Raw genomic sequence first — 15,775 nt, forward strand, 5'->3', positions numbered from 1 at the left:
GACATCTGCGCTCCGCTCTGTGCCGGTGACATCTGCGCTCCGCTCTGTGCCGGTGACATCTGCGCTCCGCGCTGTGCCGGTGACATCTGCGCTCCGCGCTGTGCCGGTGACATCTGCGCTCCGCGCTGTGCCGGTGACATCTGCGCTCCGCGCTGTGCCGGTGACATCTGCGCTCCGCGCTGTGCCGGTGACATCTGCGCTCCGCTCTGTGCCGGTGACATCTGCGCTCCGCTCTGTGCCGGTGACATCTGCGCTCCGCTCTGTGCGGTGACATCTGCGCTCCGCTCTGTGCCGGGTGACATCTGCGCTCCGCTCTGTGCAGGTGACATCTGCGCTCCGCTCTGTGCAGGTGACATCTGCGCTCCGCTCTGTGCAGGTGACATCTGCGCTCCGCTCTGTGCAGGTGACATCTGCGCTCCGCTCTGTGGCGGGTGACATCTGCGCTCCGCTCTGTGCAGGTGACATCTGCGCTCCGCTCTGTGGCGGTGACATCTGCGCTCCGCTCTGTGGCGGTCGGTGACATCTGCGCTCCGCTCTGTGGCGGTGACATCTGCGCTCCGCTCTGTGGCGGTGACATCTGCGCTCCGCTCTGTGGCCGGCGGTGACATCTGCGCTCCGCTCTGTGGCGGTGACATCTGCGCTCCGCTCTGTGGCGGTGACATCTGCGCTCCGCTCTGTGGCGGTGACATCTGCGCTCCGCTCTGTGCCGGTGACATCTGCGCTCCGCTCTGTGCCGGTGACATCTGCGCTCCGCTCTGTTGCCGGTGACATCTGCGCTCCGCTCTGTGCCGGTGACATCTGCGCTCCGCTCTGTGCAGGTGACATCTGCGCTCCGCTCTGTGCAGGGTGACATCTGCGCTCCGCGCTGTGCCGGTGACATCTGCGCTCCGCGCTGTGCCGGTGACATCTGCGCTCCGCTCTGTGGCGGTGACATCTGCGCTCCGCTCTGTGGCGGGTGGACATCTGCGCTCCGCTCTGTGGCGGTGACATCTGCGCTCCGCTCTGTGGCGGTGACATCTGCGCTCCGCTCTGTGGCGGTGACATCTGCGCTCCGCTCTGTGGCGGGTGACATCTGCGCTCCGCTCTGTGGCCGGGTGACATCTGCGCTCCGCTCTGTGCCGGTGACATCTGCGCTCCGCTCTGTGCCGGTGACATCTGCGCTCCGCTCTGTGCCGGTGACATCTGCGCTCCGCTCTGTGCCGGTGACATCTGCGCTCCGCTCTGTGCCGGTGACATCTGCGCTCCGCTCTGTGCCGGTGACATCTGCGCTCCGCTCTGTGCAGGTGACATCTGCGCTCCGCTCTGTGGCCGGTGACATCTGCGCTCCGCGCTGTGCCGGTGACATCTGCGCTCCGCGCTGTGCCGGTGACATCTGCGCTCCGCTCTGTGCCGGTGACATCTGCGCTCCGCGCTGTGCCGGTGACATCTGCGCTCCGCGCTGTGCCGGTGACATCTGCGCTCCGCGCTGTGGCCGGTGACATCTGCGCTCCGCTCTGTGCCGGTGACATCTGCGCTCCGCTCTGTGCAGGTGACATCTGCGCTCCGCTCTGTGGCGGTGACATCTGCGCTCCGGGCTGCACTGGGGCAGAGGTTACAGGAGTGCACCGCACCCATTCAGTGAGCGCGGCGCTGGCTGTGCACTGTGCACCCTGTATGTGTTATCTGCACACTGGCACGCAGCGGATGTGACCTCCGTCCAGGATACGAGGGGTAATTTACAGGCGCGGCCCAGACACCACTATCCTGCGCCACGTCTGGTGCCAGCGCGGTGTGATGGGTGCAGCCAAGGAGGGCGGAGCCGGGATTATACAGCGGGGGGTGACGGGCGGTGCAGGGGGAGCGGCGCTGCTTATCTCCACCGCCCGTGTCACTGAGGAGCTGTGTGCACCTGGGGTCTTTTGTCACATGCGGCTCCTCTGCTCAACGTGGGGTCCGCAGCGCCCCCTTCTACTGCTGGTGGTCACTCTGCCACTAGGTCTAGAGTATAGGCTGTACGGGGGGACGCGGCTAGATGCGGGGGGGAAGTGGCTGAACCAACGTATAGGTGGGCAACCTGGCTAGATCCTGGGTTTCTGGTTGTATGCAGGGGACGTGGCTGGGAGTGGAGGTGGGCAACATGGCTAGATGCAGGGGATGTGGCTGGGGAGTGGAGGTGGGCAACATGGCTAGATGCAGGGGGACGTGGCTGGTAGTGGAGGTGGGCAACATGGCTAGATGCAGGGGGGACGTGGCTGGTAGTGGAGGTGGGCAACATGGCTAGATGCAGGGGGACGTGGCTGGTAGTGGAGGTGGGCAACATGGCTAGATGCAGGGGGACGTGGCTGGTAGTGGAGGTGGGCAACATGGCTAGATGCAGGGGGACGTGGCTGGTAGTGGAGGTGGGGCAACATGGCTAGATGCAGGGGGACGTGGCTGGTAGTGGAGGTGGGCAACATGGCTAGATGCAGGGGGACGTGGCTGGTAGTGGAGGTGGGCAACATGGCTAGATGCAGGGGGACATGGCTGGGAGTGGAGGTGGGCAACATGGCTAGATGCAGGGGGTCGTGGCTGGTAGTGGAGGTGGGCAACATGGCTAGATGCAGGGGGACGTGGCTGGTAGTGGAGGTGGGCAACATGGCTAGATGCAGGGGGACGTGGCTGGGAGTGGAGGTGGGCAACATGGCTAGATGCAGGGGACGTGGCTGGGAGTGGAGGTGGGCAACATGGCTAGATGCAGGGGGACGTGGCTGGGAGTGGAGGTGGGCAACATGGCTAGATGCAGGGGACGTGGCTGGGAGTGGAGGTGGGCAACATGGCTAGATGCAGGGGACGTGGCTGGGAGTGGAGGTGGGCAACATGGCTAGATGCAGGGGACGTGGCTGGGAGTGGAGGTGGGCAACATGGCTAGATGCAGGGGACGTGGCTGGGAGTGGAGGTGGGCAACATGGCTAGATGCAGGGGACGTGGCTGGGAGTGGAGGTGGGCAACATGGCTAGATGCAGGGGGACGTGGCTGAATGCGGGGAGGGATATGCCTGGATGCAAATGTGGGCAACATGCTAGATATGGGGGGCCATAGCGGAATAAGGGGAGGGACTGGGCTGGATGCACAGATGGGTAACATGGATGGATGTGGGGGGTGCCTGGAAGCAGAGCCAGCATGGCTAGATTCGGTGGGGGGGGGGGGGGGGAGTCGTGGGGGATGTGCCTGGAAGCGGATGATACATGGCTGGACGTGGGGGAGTTGTGGCCGAGTGTAGAGGTGGGGAACATGGCTCGATGCAGCGGGGGAGACGTGGTGGGATGCGGCTGGGTGTTGTGGGACGTGGCTGGATGCGGGGGGGGGGGAGACGCTTCTGGGTGCGGTGAGACTTGGCTGGATGCAGTGGTACGTGGGTGGGTGCGGTGGGACGCGGCTGGGTGCGGTGTGGGGGACACGGCTGGGTGCGGTGTGTGGGGGACACGGCTGGATGTGTGTGTGGGGACGTGGCTGAGTGCGGTGGTACGTGGCTGGGTGCGGTGGGACGCGGCTGGATGTGTGTGTGGGCACGTGGCTGGGTGCGGTGGGACTTGGCTGGGTGCGGTGGGACTTGGCTGTGTGCGGGCGTTCCTGCGGATCCTGGTGAGGCGGATGCGGCCTCGTTGTGTCGGTGGATAGGTGTGTGCTGGCGGCTGGCCTGGCAGCGGTGATGGATGGCGGCATTGTTGTGTTGTGCTGTAGGACACGTCATCCTGTAGGACACGGCGTTATCCGGGTCACGTCGCCCCCTCCACGTGTCCCAGATCTGCAGCGCTCGTTCCGGGGGCTTCCTCCTCCCCTGATGTGACTGCGTGTGTTTTCATGTAGCTATTGTGTGGAGACTGAGCCCACCGGGGCTGTGGAGTCTGTATGCCAAACCTCTGACTCCTCGCTGCCCCCCATCCCCTGACTCCTCGCTGCCCCCCATCCCCTGACTCCTCGCTGCCCCCCATCCCCTGACTCCTCGCTGCCCCCCATCCCCTGACTCCTCGCTGCCCCCCCATCCCCTGACTCCTCGCTGCCCCCCATCCCCTGACTCCTCGCTGCCCCCCATCCCTGACTCCTCGCTGCCCCCCATCCCCTGACTCCTCGCTGCCCCCCATCCCCTGACTCCTCGCTGCCCCCCATCCCCTGACTCCTCGCTGCCCCCCATCCCCTGACTCCTCGCTGCCCCCCATTCCCCTGACTCCTCGCTGCCCCCCATCCCCCTGACTCCTCGCTGCCCCCCATCCCCTGACTCCTCGCTGCCCCCCATCCCCTGACCTCCTGCTGCCCCCCATCCCCTGACTCCTCGCTGCCCCCCCATCCCCTGACTCCTCGCTGCCCCCCATCCCCTGACGTCCTCGCTGCCCCCCATCCCCTGACTCCTCGCTGCCCCCCATCCCCTGACTCCTCGCTGCCCCCCATCCCCTGACTCCTCGCTGCCCCCCATCCCCTGACTCCTCGCTGCCCCCCATCCCCTGACTCCTCGCTGCCCCCCCATCCCCTGACTCCTCGCTGCCCCCCATCCCCTGACTCCTCGCTGCCTCCCCATCCCCCTGACTCCTCGCTGCCTCCCCCACCCCCTGACTCCTCGCTGCCTCCCCACCCCCTGACTCCTCGCTGCCTCCCCACCCCCTGACTCCTCGCTGCCTCCCCACCCCCCTGACTCCTCGCTGCCTCCCCACCCCCTGACTCCTCGCTGCCTCCCCACCCCCTGACTCCTCGCTGCCTCCCCACCCCCTGACTCCTCGCTGCCTCCCCACCCCCTGACTCCTCGCTGCCTCCCCACCCCCTGACTCCTCGCTGCCTCCCCACCCCCTGACTCCTCGCTGCCTCCCCACCCCCTGACTCCTCGCTGCCCCCCATCCCCTGACTCCTCGCTGCCTCCCCATCCCCTGACTCCTCGCTGCCTCCCCACCCCCTGACTCCTCGCTGCCTCCCCACCCCCTGACTCCTCGCTGCCTCCCCACCCCCTGACTCCTCGCTGCCTCCCCACCCCCTGACTCCTCGCTGCCTCCCCACCCCCTGACTCCCGCTGCCTCCCCACCCCCCTGACTCCTCGCTGCCTCCCCACCCCCTGACTCCTCGCTGCCTTCCCCACCCCCTGACTCCTCGCTGCCTCCCCACCCCCTGACTCCTCGCTGCCCCCCCACCCCCTGACTCCTCGCTGCCCCCCCACCCCCTGACTCCTCGCTGCCCCCCCCACCCCCTGACTCCTCGCTGCCCCCCCACCCCCTGACTCCTCGCTGCCCCCCCCACCCCCCTGACTCCTCGCTGCCCCCCCACCCCCTGACTCCTCGCTGCCCCCCCCCGACTCGCTGAGATGACGTGCAGGACAGATTCATCTCCACTACAAACTCAGATCCGGAGCAGAACGCTGCTGCGAAATTCTCGGCCTCTGAGCCTTGTGTGGAGGTGTCACATGACCCGAGCTCCGCTGTTACTCTCTGGTTGCATCTGCATGTGTGACATGATGGGCTGTTGTGTGGAGCTGCATTATGTTGTCCCTGCAGTCGCTCCCAGTAATGGTTTCTCTTTCTTTTCAGGCGGACAGTGAGATCTCATCAGACTGCAACCACGTAAGTAGTGCGGAGGCCACGAGCACCCGCCGCGTATACGGTATATAGTGCGGAGGCCACGAGCACGCCGCGTATACGGTATATAGTGCGGAGGCCACGAGCACGCCGCGTATACGGTATATAGTGCGGAGGCCACGAGCACGCCGCGGTATACGGTATATAGTGCGGAGGCCACGAGCACGCCGCGTATACGGTATATAGTGCGGAGGCCACGAGCACGCCGCGTATACGGTATATAGTGCAGAGGCCACGAGCACGCCGCGTATACGGTATATAGTGCGGGAGGCCACGAGCACGCCGCGTATACGGTATATAGTGCGGAGGCCAACGAGCACGCCGCGTATACGGTATATAGTGCGGAGGCCACGAGCACGCCGCGGTATACGGTATATAGTGCGGAGGCCCACGAGCACGCCGCGTATACGGTATATAGTGCGGAGGCCACGAGCACGCCGCGTATACGGTATATAGTGCGGAGGCCACGAGCACGCCGCGTATACGGTATATAGTGCGGAGGCCACGAGCACGGCCGCGTATACGGTATATAGTGCGGAGGCCACGAGCACGCCGCGTATACGGTATATAGTGCGGAGGCCACGAGCACGCCGCGTATACGGTATTATAGTGCGGAGGCCACGAGCACGCCGCGTATACGGTATATAGTGCGGAGGCCACGAGCACGCCGCGTATACGGTATATAGTGCGGAGGCCACGAGCACGCCGCGTATACGGTATATAGTGCGACAACAAGCACGTCGCGTATACGGTATATAGTGTAGAGGCCACGAGCACGCCGCGTATACGGTGTATAGTGCGACCACAAGCACGTCGCGTATACGGTGTTATAGTGCGGAGGCCACGAGCACGCCGCGGTATACGGGTTATAGTGCGACCACGAGTTTGCCGCGTATATGGTGTTTAGCACACTGTGCACACACTGTATACAGCACACATTCTGTGGCAGCATTGGCGTCCACCCACCTCATGGCATTTCTCCACTGTATCGCTCCCCCCGTGGCATTTCTCCACTGCATTGCTCACCCCCCCCCCCACCCCATGGCATTTCTCCACTGCATTGCTCACCCCCCCCCACCCGTGGCATTTCTCCACTGCATTGCCCCCCTCCCCCCCCGGTGGCATTGCTCGGCTGCATCGCTCCCCCCCATGGCATTTCTCCACTGCATTGCTCATTGCTCCGCCCACTCTCCCCCGCTCGTGGCATTTCTCAGCTGCATCGCTTCCCCCCCCCCCCCCCCGCTCGTGGCATTTCTCGGCTGCATCGCTTCCCCCCCCTCCCCCGCTCGTGGCATTTCCCGGCTGCAATCGTCTCCCCCCTCCCCCGCTCGTGGCATTTCTCGGCTGCATTGCTTCCCCCCCCCCCCCCCGCTCATGGCATTTCTCCGCTTGCATTGCTCCCCCCGTGGCATTTCTCGGCTGCATTGCTCCCCCCCCTGCTCGTGGCCATTTCTTGGCTGCATTGCTCCCCCCCGTGGCATTTCTCGGCTGCATTGCTCCCCCCGTGGCATTTCTCGGCTGCGTTGCTCCCCCCGTGGCATTTCTCGGCTGCGTTGCTCCCCCCGTGGCATTTCTCGGCTGCGTTGCTCCCCCCGTGGCATTTCTCGGCTGCATTGCTCCCCCCGTGGCATTTCTCGGCTGCATCGCTCCCCCCCCCCCCCCCGTGGCATTTCTCGGCTGCATTGCTCCCCCCCCGGTGGCATTTCTCGGCTGCATTGCTCCCCCCCCGTGGCATTTCTCGGCTGCATTGCTCCCCCCGTGGCATTTCTCTGCTGCAATTGTCTCCCCCGTGGCATTTCTCTGCTGCATTGCTCCCCCCGTGGCATTTCTCTGCTGCATTGCTCCCCCCGTGGCATTTCTCTGCTGCATTGCTCCCCCCGTGGCATTTCTCGGCTGCATTGCTCCCCCCGTGGCATTTCTCGGCTGCATTGCTCCCCCCGTGGCATTTCTCGGCTGCATTGCTCCCCCCGTGGCATTTCTCGGCTGCATTGCTCCCCCCGTGGCATTTCTCGGCTGCATGGCTCCCCCCCGTGGCATTTCTCGGCTGCATCGCTCCCCCCCCCGTGGCATTTCTCGGCTGCATCGCTCCCCCCCGTGGCATTTCTCGGCTGCATTGCTCCCCCCGTGGCATTTCTCGGCTGCATTGCTCCCCCCGTGGCATTTCTCTGCTGCATTGCTCCCCCCGTGGCATTTCTCTGCTGCATTGCTCCCCCCGTGGCATTTCTCTGCTGCATTGCTCCCCCGTGGCATTTCTCTGCTGCATTGCTCCCCCCCGTGGCATTTCTCGGCTCATTGCTCCCCCGTGGCATTTCTCGGCTGCATCGCTCCCTCCCGTGGCATTTCTCGGCTGCATCGCTCCCTACCGTGGCATTTCTCGGCTGCATCGCTCCCTACCGTGGCATTTCTCGGCTGCATTGCTCCCCCCGTGGCATTTCTCGGCTGCATTGCTCCCCCCGTGGCATTTCTCGGCTGCATTGCTCCCCCCGTGGCATTTCTCGGCTGCATTGCTCCCCCCGTGGCATTTCTCAGCTGCATTGCTCCCCCCGTGGCATTTCTCGGCTGAATCGTTTCCCCCCTCCCCCGCTCGTGGCATTTCTCGGCTGCATTGCTTCCCCCCCCCCCTGCTCGTGGCATTTCTCGGCTGCATTGCTCCCCCCGTGGCATTTCTCGGCTGCATTGCTCCCCCCCCCCCCTGCTCGTGGCATTTCTTGGCTGCATTGCTCCCCCCGTGGCATTTCTCGGCTGCATTGCTCCCCCCGTGGCATTTCTCGGCTGCATTGCTCCCCTCGTGGCATTTCTCGGCTGCATTGCTCCCCCCCCCCTGCTCATGGCATTTCTTGGCTGCATTGCTCCCCCCGTGGCATTTCTCGGCTGCATTGCTCCCCTCGTGGCATTTCTCGGCTGCATTGCTCCCCCCCCCCCCGCTTGTGGCATTTCTCGGCTGCATCGCTTCCCCCCCCCGCTCGTGGCATTTCTCGGCTGCATTGCTCCCCCCGTGGCATTTCTCGGCTGCATCGCTTCCCCCCCGTGGCATTTCTCGGCTGCATCGCTTCCCCCCCCCCCCCCTGCTCGTGGCATTTCTCGGCTGCATTGCTCCCCCCTGTGGCATTTCCCGGCTGCATTGCTCCCCCCGTGGCATTTCTCGGCTGCATTGCTCCCCCCGTGGCATTTCTCGGCTGCATCGCTCCCCCCGTGGCATTTCTCGGCTGCATTGCTCCCCCCCCGTGGCATTTCTCGGCTGCATCGCTCTTCCCCGTGGCATTTCTCGGCTGCATCGCTCCCCCCGTGGCATTTCTCGGCTGCATTGCTCCCCCCCCGTGGCATTTCTCGGCTGCATCGCTCTTCCCCGTGGCATTTCTCGGCTGCATTGCTCCCCCCGTGGCATTTCTCGGCTGCATCGCTCTTCCCCGTGGCATTTCTCGGCTGCATTGCTCCCCCCCGTGGCATTTCTCGGCTGCATTGCTCCCCCCCGTGGCATTTCTCGGCTGCATCGCTCTTCCCCGTGGCATTTCTCGGCTGCATTGCTCCCCCCCGTGGCATTTCTCGGCTGCATTGCTCCCCCCCCGTGGCATTTCTCGGCTGCATCGCTCTTCCCCGTGGCATTTCTCGGCTGCATTGCTCCCCCCCGTGGCATTTCTCGGCTGCATCGCTCTTCCCCGTGGCATTTCTCGGCTGCATCGCTCTTCCCCGTGGCATTTCTCGGCTGCATCGCTCTTCCCCGTGGCATTTCTCGGCTGCATTGCTCCCCCCCGTGGCATTTCTTGTCTGCGGTTTCTCACTTCTCTTCTTTTTCAGCTTCTCTGGAATTTTAAACTGAATCTGACAAAAGACATCAAGTTTGAGTCTGTGGCCAAAGAGATCTGCAAATCCACGCTGTCCGGGGTGAGGAGCGCTGCTGGGGGTGGGGCGGGATTCGGGGATGTCACCGCTCGGTGTTGGGGGTGGGGCAGGATTCGGGGACCTCACCGCTCGGTGTTGGGGGTGGGGCAGGATTCGGGGACCTCACCGCTCGGTGTTGGGGGTGGGGCAGGATTCGGGGATGTCACCGCTCGGTGTTGGGGGATGGGGCAGGATTCGGGGATGTCACCGCTCGGTGTTGGGGGGATGGGGCGGGATTCGGGGATGTCACCGCTCGGTGTTGGGGGTGGGGCAGGATTCGGGGATGTCACCGCTCGGTGTTGGGGGTGGGGCGGGATTCGGGGATGTCACCGCTCGGTGTTGGGGGTGGGGCAGGATTCGGGGACCTCACCGCTCGGTGTTGGGGGTGGGGCAGGATTCGGGGACCTCACCGCTCGGTGTTGGGGGTGGGGCAGGATTCGGGGATGTCACCGCTCGGTGTTGGGGGTGGGGCGGGATTCGGGGATGTCACCGCTCGGTGTTGGGGATGGGGCAGGATTCGGGGACCTCACCGCTCAGTGTTGGGGGGATGGGGCAGGGTTTGGGGACCTCACCGCTCGGTGTTGGGGGGATGGGACAGGATTCGGGGACCTCACCGCTCGGTGTTGGGGGTGGGGCAGGATTCGGGGATGTCACCGCTCGGTGTTGGGGGTGGGGCAGGATTCGGGGACCTCACCGCTCGGTGTTGGGGGTGGGGCAGGATTCGGGGATGTCACCGCTCGGTGTTGGGGGTGGGGCAGGATTCGGGGATGTCACCGCTCGGTGTTGGGGGTGGGGCAGGATTCGGGGATGTCACCGCTCGGTGTTGGGGGGATGGGGCGGGATTCGGGGATGTCACCGCTCGGTGTTGGGGGTGGGGCAGGATTCGGGGATGTCACCGCTCGGTGTTGGGGGTGGGGCAGGATTCGGGGATGTCACCGCTCGGTGTTGGGGATGGGGCAGGATTCGGGGACCTCACCGCTCGGTGTTGGGGGATGGGGCAGGATTCGGGGACCTCACCGCTCGGTGTTGGGGGATGGGGCAGGATTCGGGGACCTCACCGCTCGGTGTTGGGGGATGGGGCAGGATTCGGGGATGTCACCGCTCGGTGTTGGGGGATGGGGCAGGATTTGGGGACCTCACCGCTCGGTGTTGGGGGATGGGGCAGGATTCGGTGACCTCACCGCTCGGTGTCGGGGGATGGGGCAGGATTCGGGGACCTCACCGCTTGGTGTTGGGGGAGGATGGGGCAGGATTCGGGGACCTCACCGCTCGGTGTTGGGGGAGGATGGGGCAGGATTCGGGGACCTCACCGCTCGGTGATGGGGGTGGGGCAGGATTCGGGGATGTCACCGCTCGGTGTTGGGGGAGGATGGGGCAGGATTCTGGGATGTCACCGCTCGGTGTTGGGGATGGGGCAGGATTCGGGGATGTCACCGCTCGGTGTTGGGGTGGGGCAGGTTTCGGGGATGTCACCGCTCGGTGTTGGGGGTGGGGCAGGATTCTGGGATGTCACCGCTCGGTGTTGGGGATGGGGCAGGATTCTGGGATGTCACCGCTCGGTGTTGGGGATGGGGCAGGATTCGGGGATGTCACCGCTCGGTGTTGGGGTGGGGCAGGTTTCGGGGATGTCACCGCTCGGTGTTGGGGGTGGGGCAGGATTCTGGGATGTCACCGCTCGGTGTTGGGGATGGGGCAGGATTCGGGGATGTCACCGCTCGGTGTTGGGGATGGGGCAGGATTCGGGGATGTCACCGCTCGGTGTTGGGGGTGGGGCAGGATTCTGGGATGTCACCGCTCGGTGTTGGGGGTGGGGCAGGATTCGGCGATGTCACCGCTCGGTGTTGAGGGTGGGGCAGGATTCGGGGATGTCACCGCTCGGTGTTGGGGGTGGGGCAGGATTCGGGGATGTCACCGCTCGGTGTTGGGGGATGGGGCAGGATTCGGGGACCTCACCGCTCGGTGTTGGGGGGATGGGACAGGATTCGGGGACCTCACCGCTCGGTGTTGGGGGTGGGGCAGGATTCGGGAATGTCACCGCTCGGTGTTGGGGGGATGGGACAGGATTCGGGGACGTCACCGCTCGGTGTTGGGGGGATGGGGCAGGGTTTGGGGACCTCACCGCTCGGTGTTGGGGGTGGGGCAGGATTCGGGGACCTCACCGCTCGGTGTTGGGGATGGGACAGGATTCGGGGATGTCACCGCTCGGTGTTGGGTGTGGGGCAGGATTCGGGGATGTCACCGCTCGGTGTTGGGGGTGGGGCAGGATTCGGGGATGTCACCGCTCGGTGTTGGGGAAGGGGCAGGATTTGGGGACCTCACTGCTCGGTGTTGGGGGATGGGGCAGGATTCGGGGACCTCACCGCTCGGTGTCGGGGGATGGGGCAGGGTTCGGGGACCTCACCGCTTGGTGTTGGGGGAGGATGGGGCAGGATTCGGGGACCTCACCGCTCGGTGTTGGGGGGGGGGGATGGGGCAGGGTTCGGGGACCTCACCGCTTGGTGTTGGGGGAGGATGGGGCAGGATTCGGGGACCTCACCGCTCTGTGTTGGGGGGGGGGATGGGGCAGGATTCGGGGACCTCACCGCTCGATGTTGGGGGGGGGATGGGGCAGGGTTCGGGGACCTCACCGCTTGGTGTTGGGGGAGGATGGGGCAGGATTCGGGGACCTCACCGCTCGGTGTTGGGGGGGGGGGGCATGGGGCAGGGTTCGGGGACCTCACCGCTTGGTGTTGGGGGAGGATAGGGCAGGATTCGGGGACCTCACCGCTCAGTGTTGGGGGAGGATAGGGCAGGATTCGGGGACCTCACCGCTCGGTGTTGGGGGAGGATAGGGCAGGATTCGGGGACCTCACCGCTCGGTGTTGGGGGATGGGGCAGGGTTCGGGGACCTCACCGCTCGGTGCTGGGGGATGGGGCAGGATTCGGGGACCTCACCGCTCGGTGTTGGGGGATGGGGCAGGGTTCGGGGACCTCACCGCTCGGTGTTGGGGGATGGGGCAGGGTTCGGGGACCTCACCGCTCGGTGTTGGGGGATGGGGCAGGGTTCGGGGACCTCACCGCTCGGTGTTGGGGGATGGGGCAGGATTCGGGGACCTCACCGCTCGCTGTTGGGGGGGGGGGATGGGGCAGGATTCGGGGACCTCACCGCTCGGTGTTGGGGGATGGGGCAGGATTTGGGGACCTCACCGCTCGGTGTTGGGGGGATGGGGCAGGATTCGGGGACCTCACCGCTTGGTGTTGGGGGATGGGGCAGGATTTGGGGACCTCACCGCTCGGTGTTTGGGGGATGGGGCAGGATTCGGGGACCTCACCGCTCGGTGTTGGGGGATGGGGCAGGATTCGGGGACCTCACCGCTCGGTGTTGGGGGGGGGGGGGGATGGGGCAGGATTCGGGGACCTCACCGCTCGGTGTTGGGGGGATGGGGCAGGATTCGGGGACCTCACCGCTCGGTGTTGGGGGGATGGGGCAGGATTCGGGGACCTCACCGCTTGGTGTTGGGGGATGGGGCAGGATTTGGGGACCTCACCGCTCGGTGTTTGGGGGATGGGGCAGGATTCGGGGACCTCACCGCTCGGTGTTGGGGGATGGGGCAGGATTCGGGGACCTCACCGCTCGGTGTTGGGGGGGGGGGGGGATGGGGCAGGATTCGGGGACCTCACCGCTCGGTGTTGGGGGGATGGGGCAGGATTCGGGGACCTCACCGCTTGGTGTTGGGGGATGGGGCAGGATTTGGGGACCTCACCGCTCGGTGTTTGGGGGATGGGGCAGGATTCGGGGACCTCACCGCTCGGTGTTGGGGGATGGGGCAGGATTCGGGGACCTCACCGCTCGGTGTTGGGGGATGGGGCAGGATTCGGGGACTCACCAGCGTCTTGTCTTGCAGCTGAAGGAGTGTGCGGAGGAGGCCCCCGGGAAGGGTTACGTGGTCTCGTGTCTGGTGGAGCATCGTGTGAATATCACAGAATACCAGTGCCACCAGTACATCACCAAGATGGCCGCCATCATCTACAGCGATTACCGCCTGATCTGCGGCTTCATGGAGGACTGCAGAAGTGAGATTAATGCTCTGAAGTGCGGCAGCATCCGGCCCGGAGACAAGGTGAGCGCCAGTGGCTGATGCTGCGGAAGCAGCGCGTCTCCAGGGGAGGGGATCTCCTCAGTAACAGGCCGGCTTCTCCGCACACAGGACCCTCACTCTCAGGGGGAGGTGGTCTCCTGTCTGGAGAAGGCCATCGTGAAGGAGGCCGAGGAGACCGATCCCCAGAGCCACATATCGGACAACTGCAAGCAGTCCATCATGCGCGTGGCCGAGCTCTCCTCTGACGACTTCCATCTGGACCGTCACCTGTACTTTGCCTGCAGAGACGACCGCGAGCGCTTCTGTGAGACCGTAAGACACCGCCAGCGGCCATGGGGCTGCTCCTCCCTCTCTGCCACCCTAGGACCATTGGCACTCCCTCCCCCACCTCCTTTCCACTCGTCCCTTGCACGCCCCCTCACCTCTGCCGCCCGCGGTCCCTGGCACGCTCCCATCTCTGCCGCCCGCGGTCCCTGGCACGCCCCCATCTCTGCCGCCCGTGGTCCCTGGCACGCCCCCCCCATCTCTGCCGCCCGCGGTCCCTGGCACGCCCCCCTCATCTCTGCCGCCTGCGGTCCCTGGCACGCCCCCCATCTCTGCCGCCCGCGGTCCCTGGCACGCCCCCCGATCTCTGCCGCCCGCGGTCCCTGGCACGCCCCCATCTCTGCCGTCCGCGGTCCCTGGGACGCCCCCATCTCTGCCGGCTGTACTTAGCGCTGCTGATTGTGGGTCTCTTATGCGCAGGTCCAGGCTGGAGAAGGCCGGGTGTACAAGTGTCTGTTCAACCACAAGTTTGAGGAGTCCATGAGTGAGCGGGTGAGTGTGCGCGGGTGAGTGAGCGCTTGCTCCGGGGCTGGCGGCGCTCTGTGTCTGAGCTCACTTTCTCCCGTTTCTTGTGCAGTGCCGCGATGCCCTGACCACCCGCCAGAAGCTGATCGCTCAGGACTACAAGGTCAGCTATTCACTGGCCAAGTCGTGTAAGGCCGACCTGAAGAAGTACCGCTGCAGCGTGGAGAACCATCCGCGCTCCCGGGAGGCCCGGCTCTCCTACCTGCTGCTGTGCCTGGAGTCCGCGGTGCACAGAGGTGCGGCTCACACCGGGCGCCATCACTGCGGAGCCTGTGTGCTGGGGGCGAGGCGCTGCTCACACACCGGGTGCCATCACTGCGGAGCCTGTGCGCTGGGGGTGAGGCGCTGCTCACACACCGGGCGCCATCACTGTGGAGCCTGTGTGCTGGGGGCGAAGCGCTGCTCACACACCGAGCGCCATCACTGCGGAGCCTGTGTGCTGGGGGTGAGGCGCTGCTCACACACCGGGCGCCATCACTGCGGAGCCTGTGCACTGGGGGCGAGGCGCTGCTCACACACCGGGGCCCCGCTCTGCCATCACTGTGGAGCCTGTGCGCTGGGGGCGAGGCGCTGCTCACACCGGGCGCCATCACTGCGGAGCCTGTGCGCTGGGGGCGAGGCGCTGCTCTCACACTGGGCCCCCCTCTGCCATCACTGCGGAGCCTGTGTGCTGGGGGCGAGGCGCTGCTCACACACCGGGTGCCATCACTGCGGAGCCTGTGCGCTGGGGGTGAGGCGCTGCTCACACACCGGGCGCCATCACTGTGGAGCCTGTGTGCTGGGGGCGAAGCGCTGCTCACACACCGAGCGCCATCACTGCGGAGCCTGTGTGCTGGGGGTGAGGCGCTGCTCACACACCGGGCGCCATCACTGCGGAGCCTGTGCACTGGGGGCGAGGCGCTGCTCACACACCGGGGCCCCGCTCTGCCATCACTGTGGAGCCTGTGCGCTGGGGGCGAGGCGCTGCTCACACCGGGCGCCATCACTGCGGAGCCTGTGCGCTGGGGGCGAGGCGCTGCTCTCACACTGGGCCCCCCTCTGCCATCACTGCGGAGCCTGTGTGCTGGGGGCGAGGCGCTGCTCACACACCGGGCGCCATCACTGCGGAGCCTGTGTGCTGGGGGCGAGGCGCTGCTCACACACCGGGTGCCATCACTGCGGAGCCTGTGCGCTGGGGACGAGGCGCTGCTCACACACCGGGCGCCATCACTGTGGAGCCTGTGTGCTGGGGGTGAGGCGCTGCTCACACACCGGGCGCCATCACTGTGGAGCCTGTGTGCTGGGGGCGAAGCGCTGCTCACACACCGAGCGCCATCACTGCGGAGCCTGTGTGCTGGGGGTGAGGCGCTGCTCACACACCGGGCGCCATCACTGCGGAGCCTGTGCACTGGGGGC

General features: G+C 65.9%; 1 protein-coding gene across 1 annotated transcript in view; it reads left to right on the plus strand.

Annotated features, from left to right (window-relative positions):
• GLG1 (golgi glycoprotein 1) overlaps positions 1-15,775 on the plus strand; it is a 119,341-nt gene that overhangs the window by 9,352 nt on the left and 94,214 nt on the right. Inside the window, exons 2-7 of the mRNA XM_075332068.1 lie at positions 5,526-5,558; positions 9,369-9,455; positions 13,337-13,552; positions 13,640-13,843; positions 14,276-14,347; positions 14,433-14,616. Of these exons, the coding sequence (XP_075188183.1) occupies positions 5,526-5,558; positions 9,369-9,455; positions 13,337-13,552; positions 13,640-13,843; positions 14,276-14,347; positions 14,433-14,616 (796 nt within the window). The remainder of the gene's footprint in view (positions 1-5,525; positions 5,559-9,368; positions 9,456-13,336; positions 13,553-13,639; positions 13,844-14,275; positions 14,348-14,432; positions 14,617-15,775) is intronic.

The sequence above is a fragment of the Anomaloglossus baeobatrachus genome, unplaced genomic scaffold (genome assembly GCF_048569485.1).
Source record: "Anomaloglossus baeobatrachus isolate aAnoBae1 unplaced genomic scaffold, aAnoBae1.hap1 Scaffold_173, whole genome shotgun sequence".
NCBI classification, from domain to species: Eukaryota; Metazoa; Chordata; class Amphibia; order Anura; family Aromobatidae; genus Anomaloglossus; species Anomaloglossus baeobatrachus.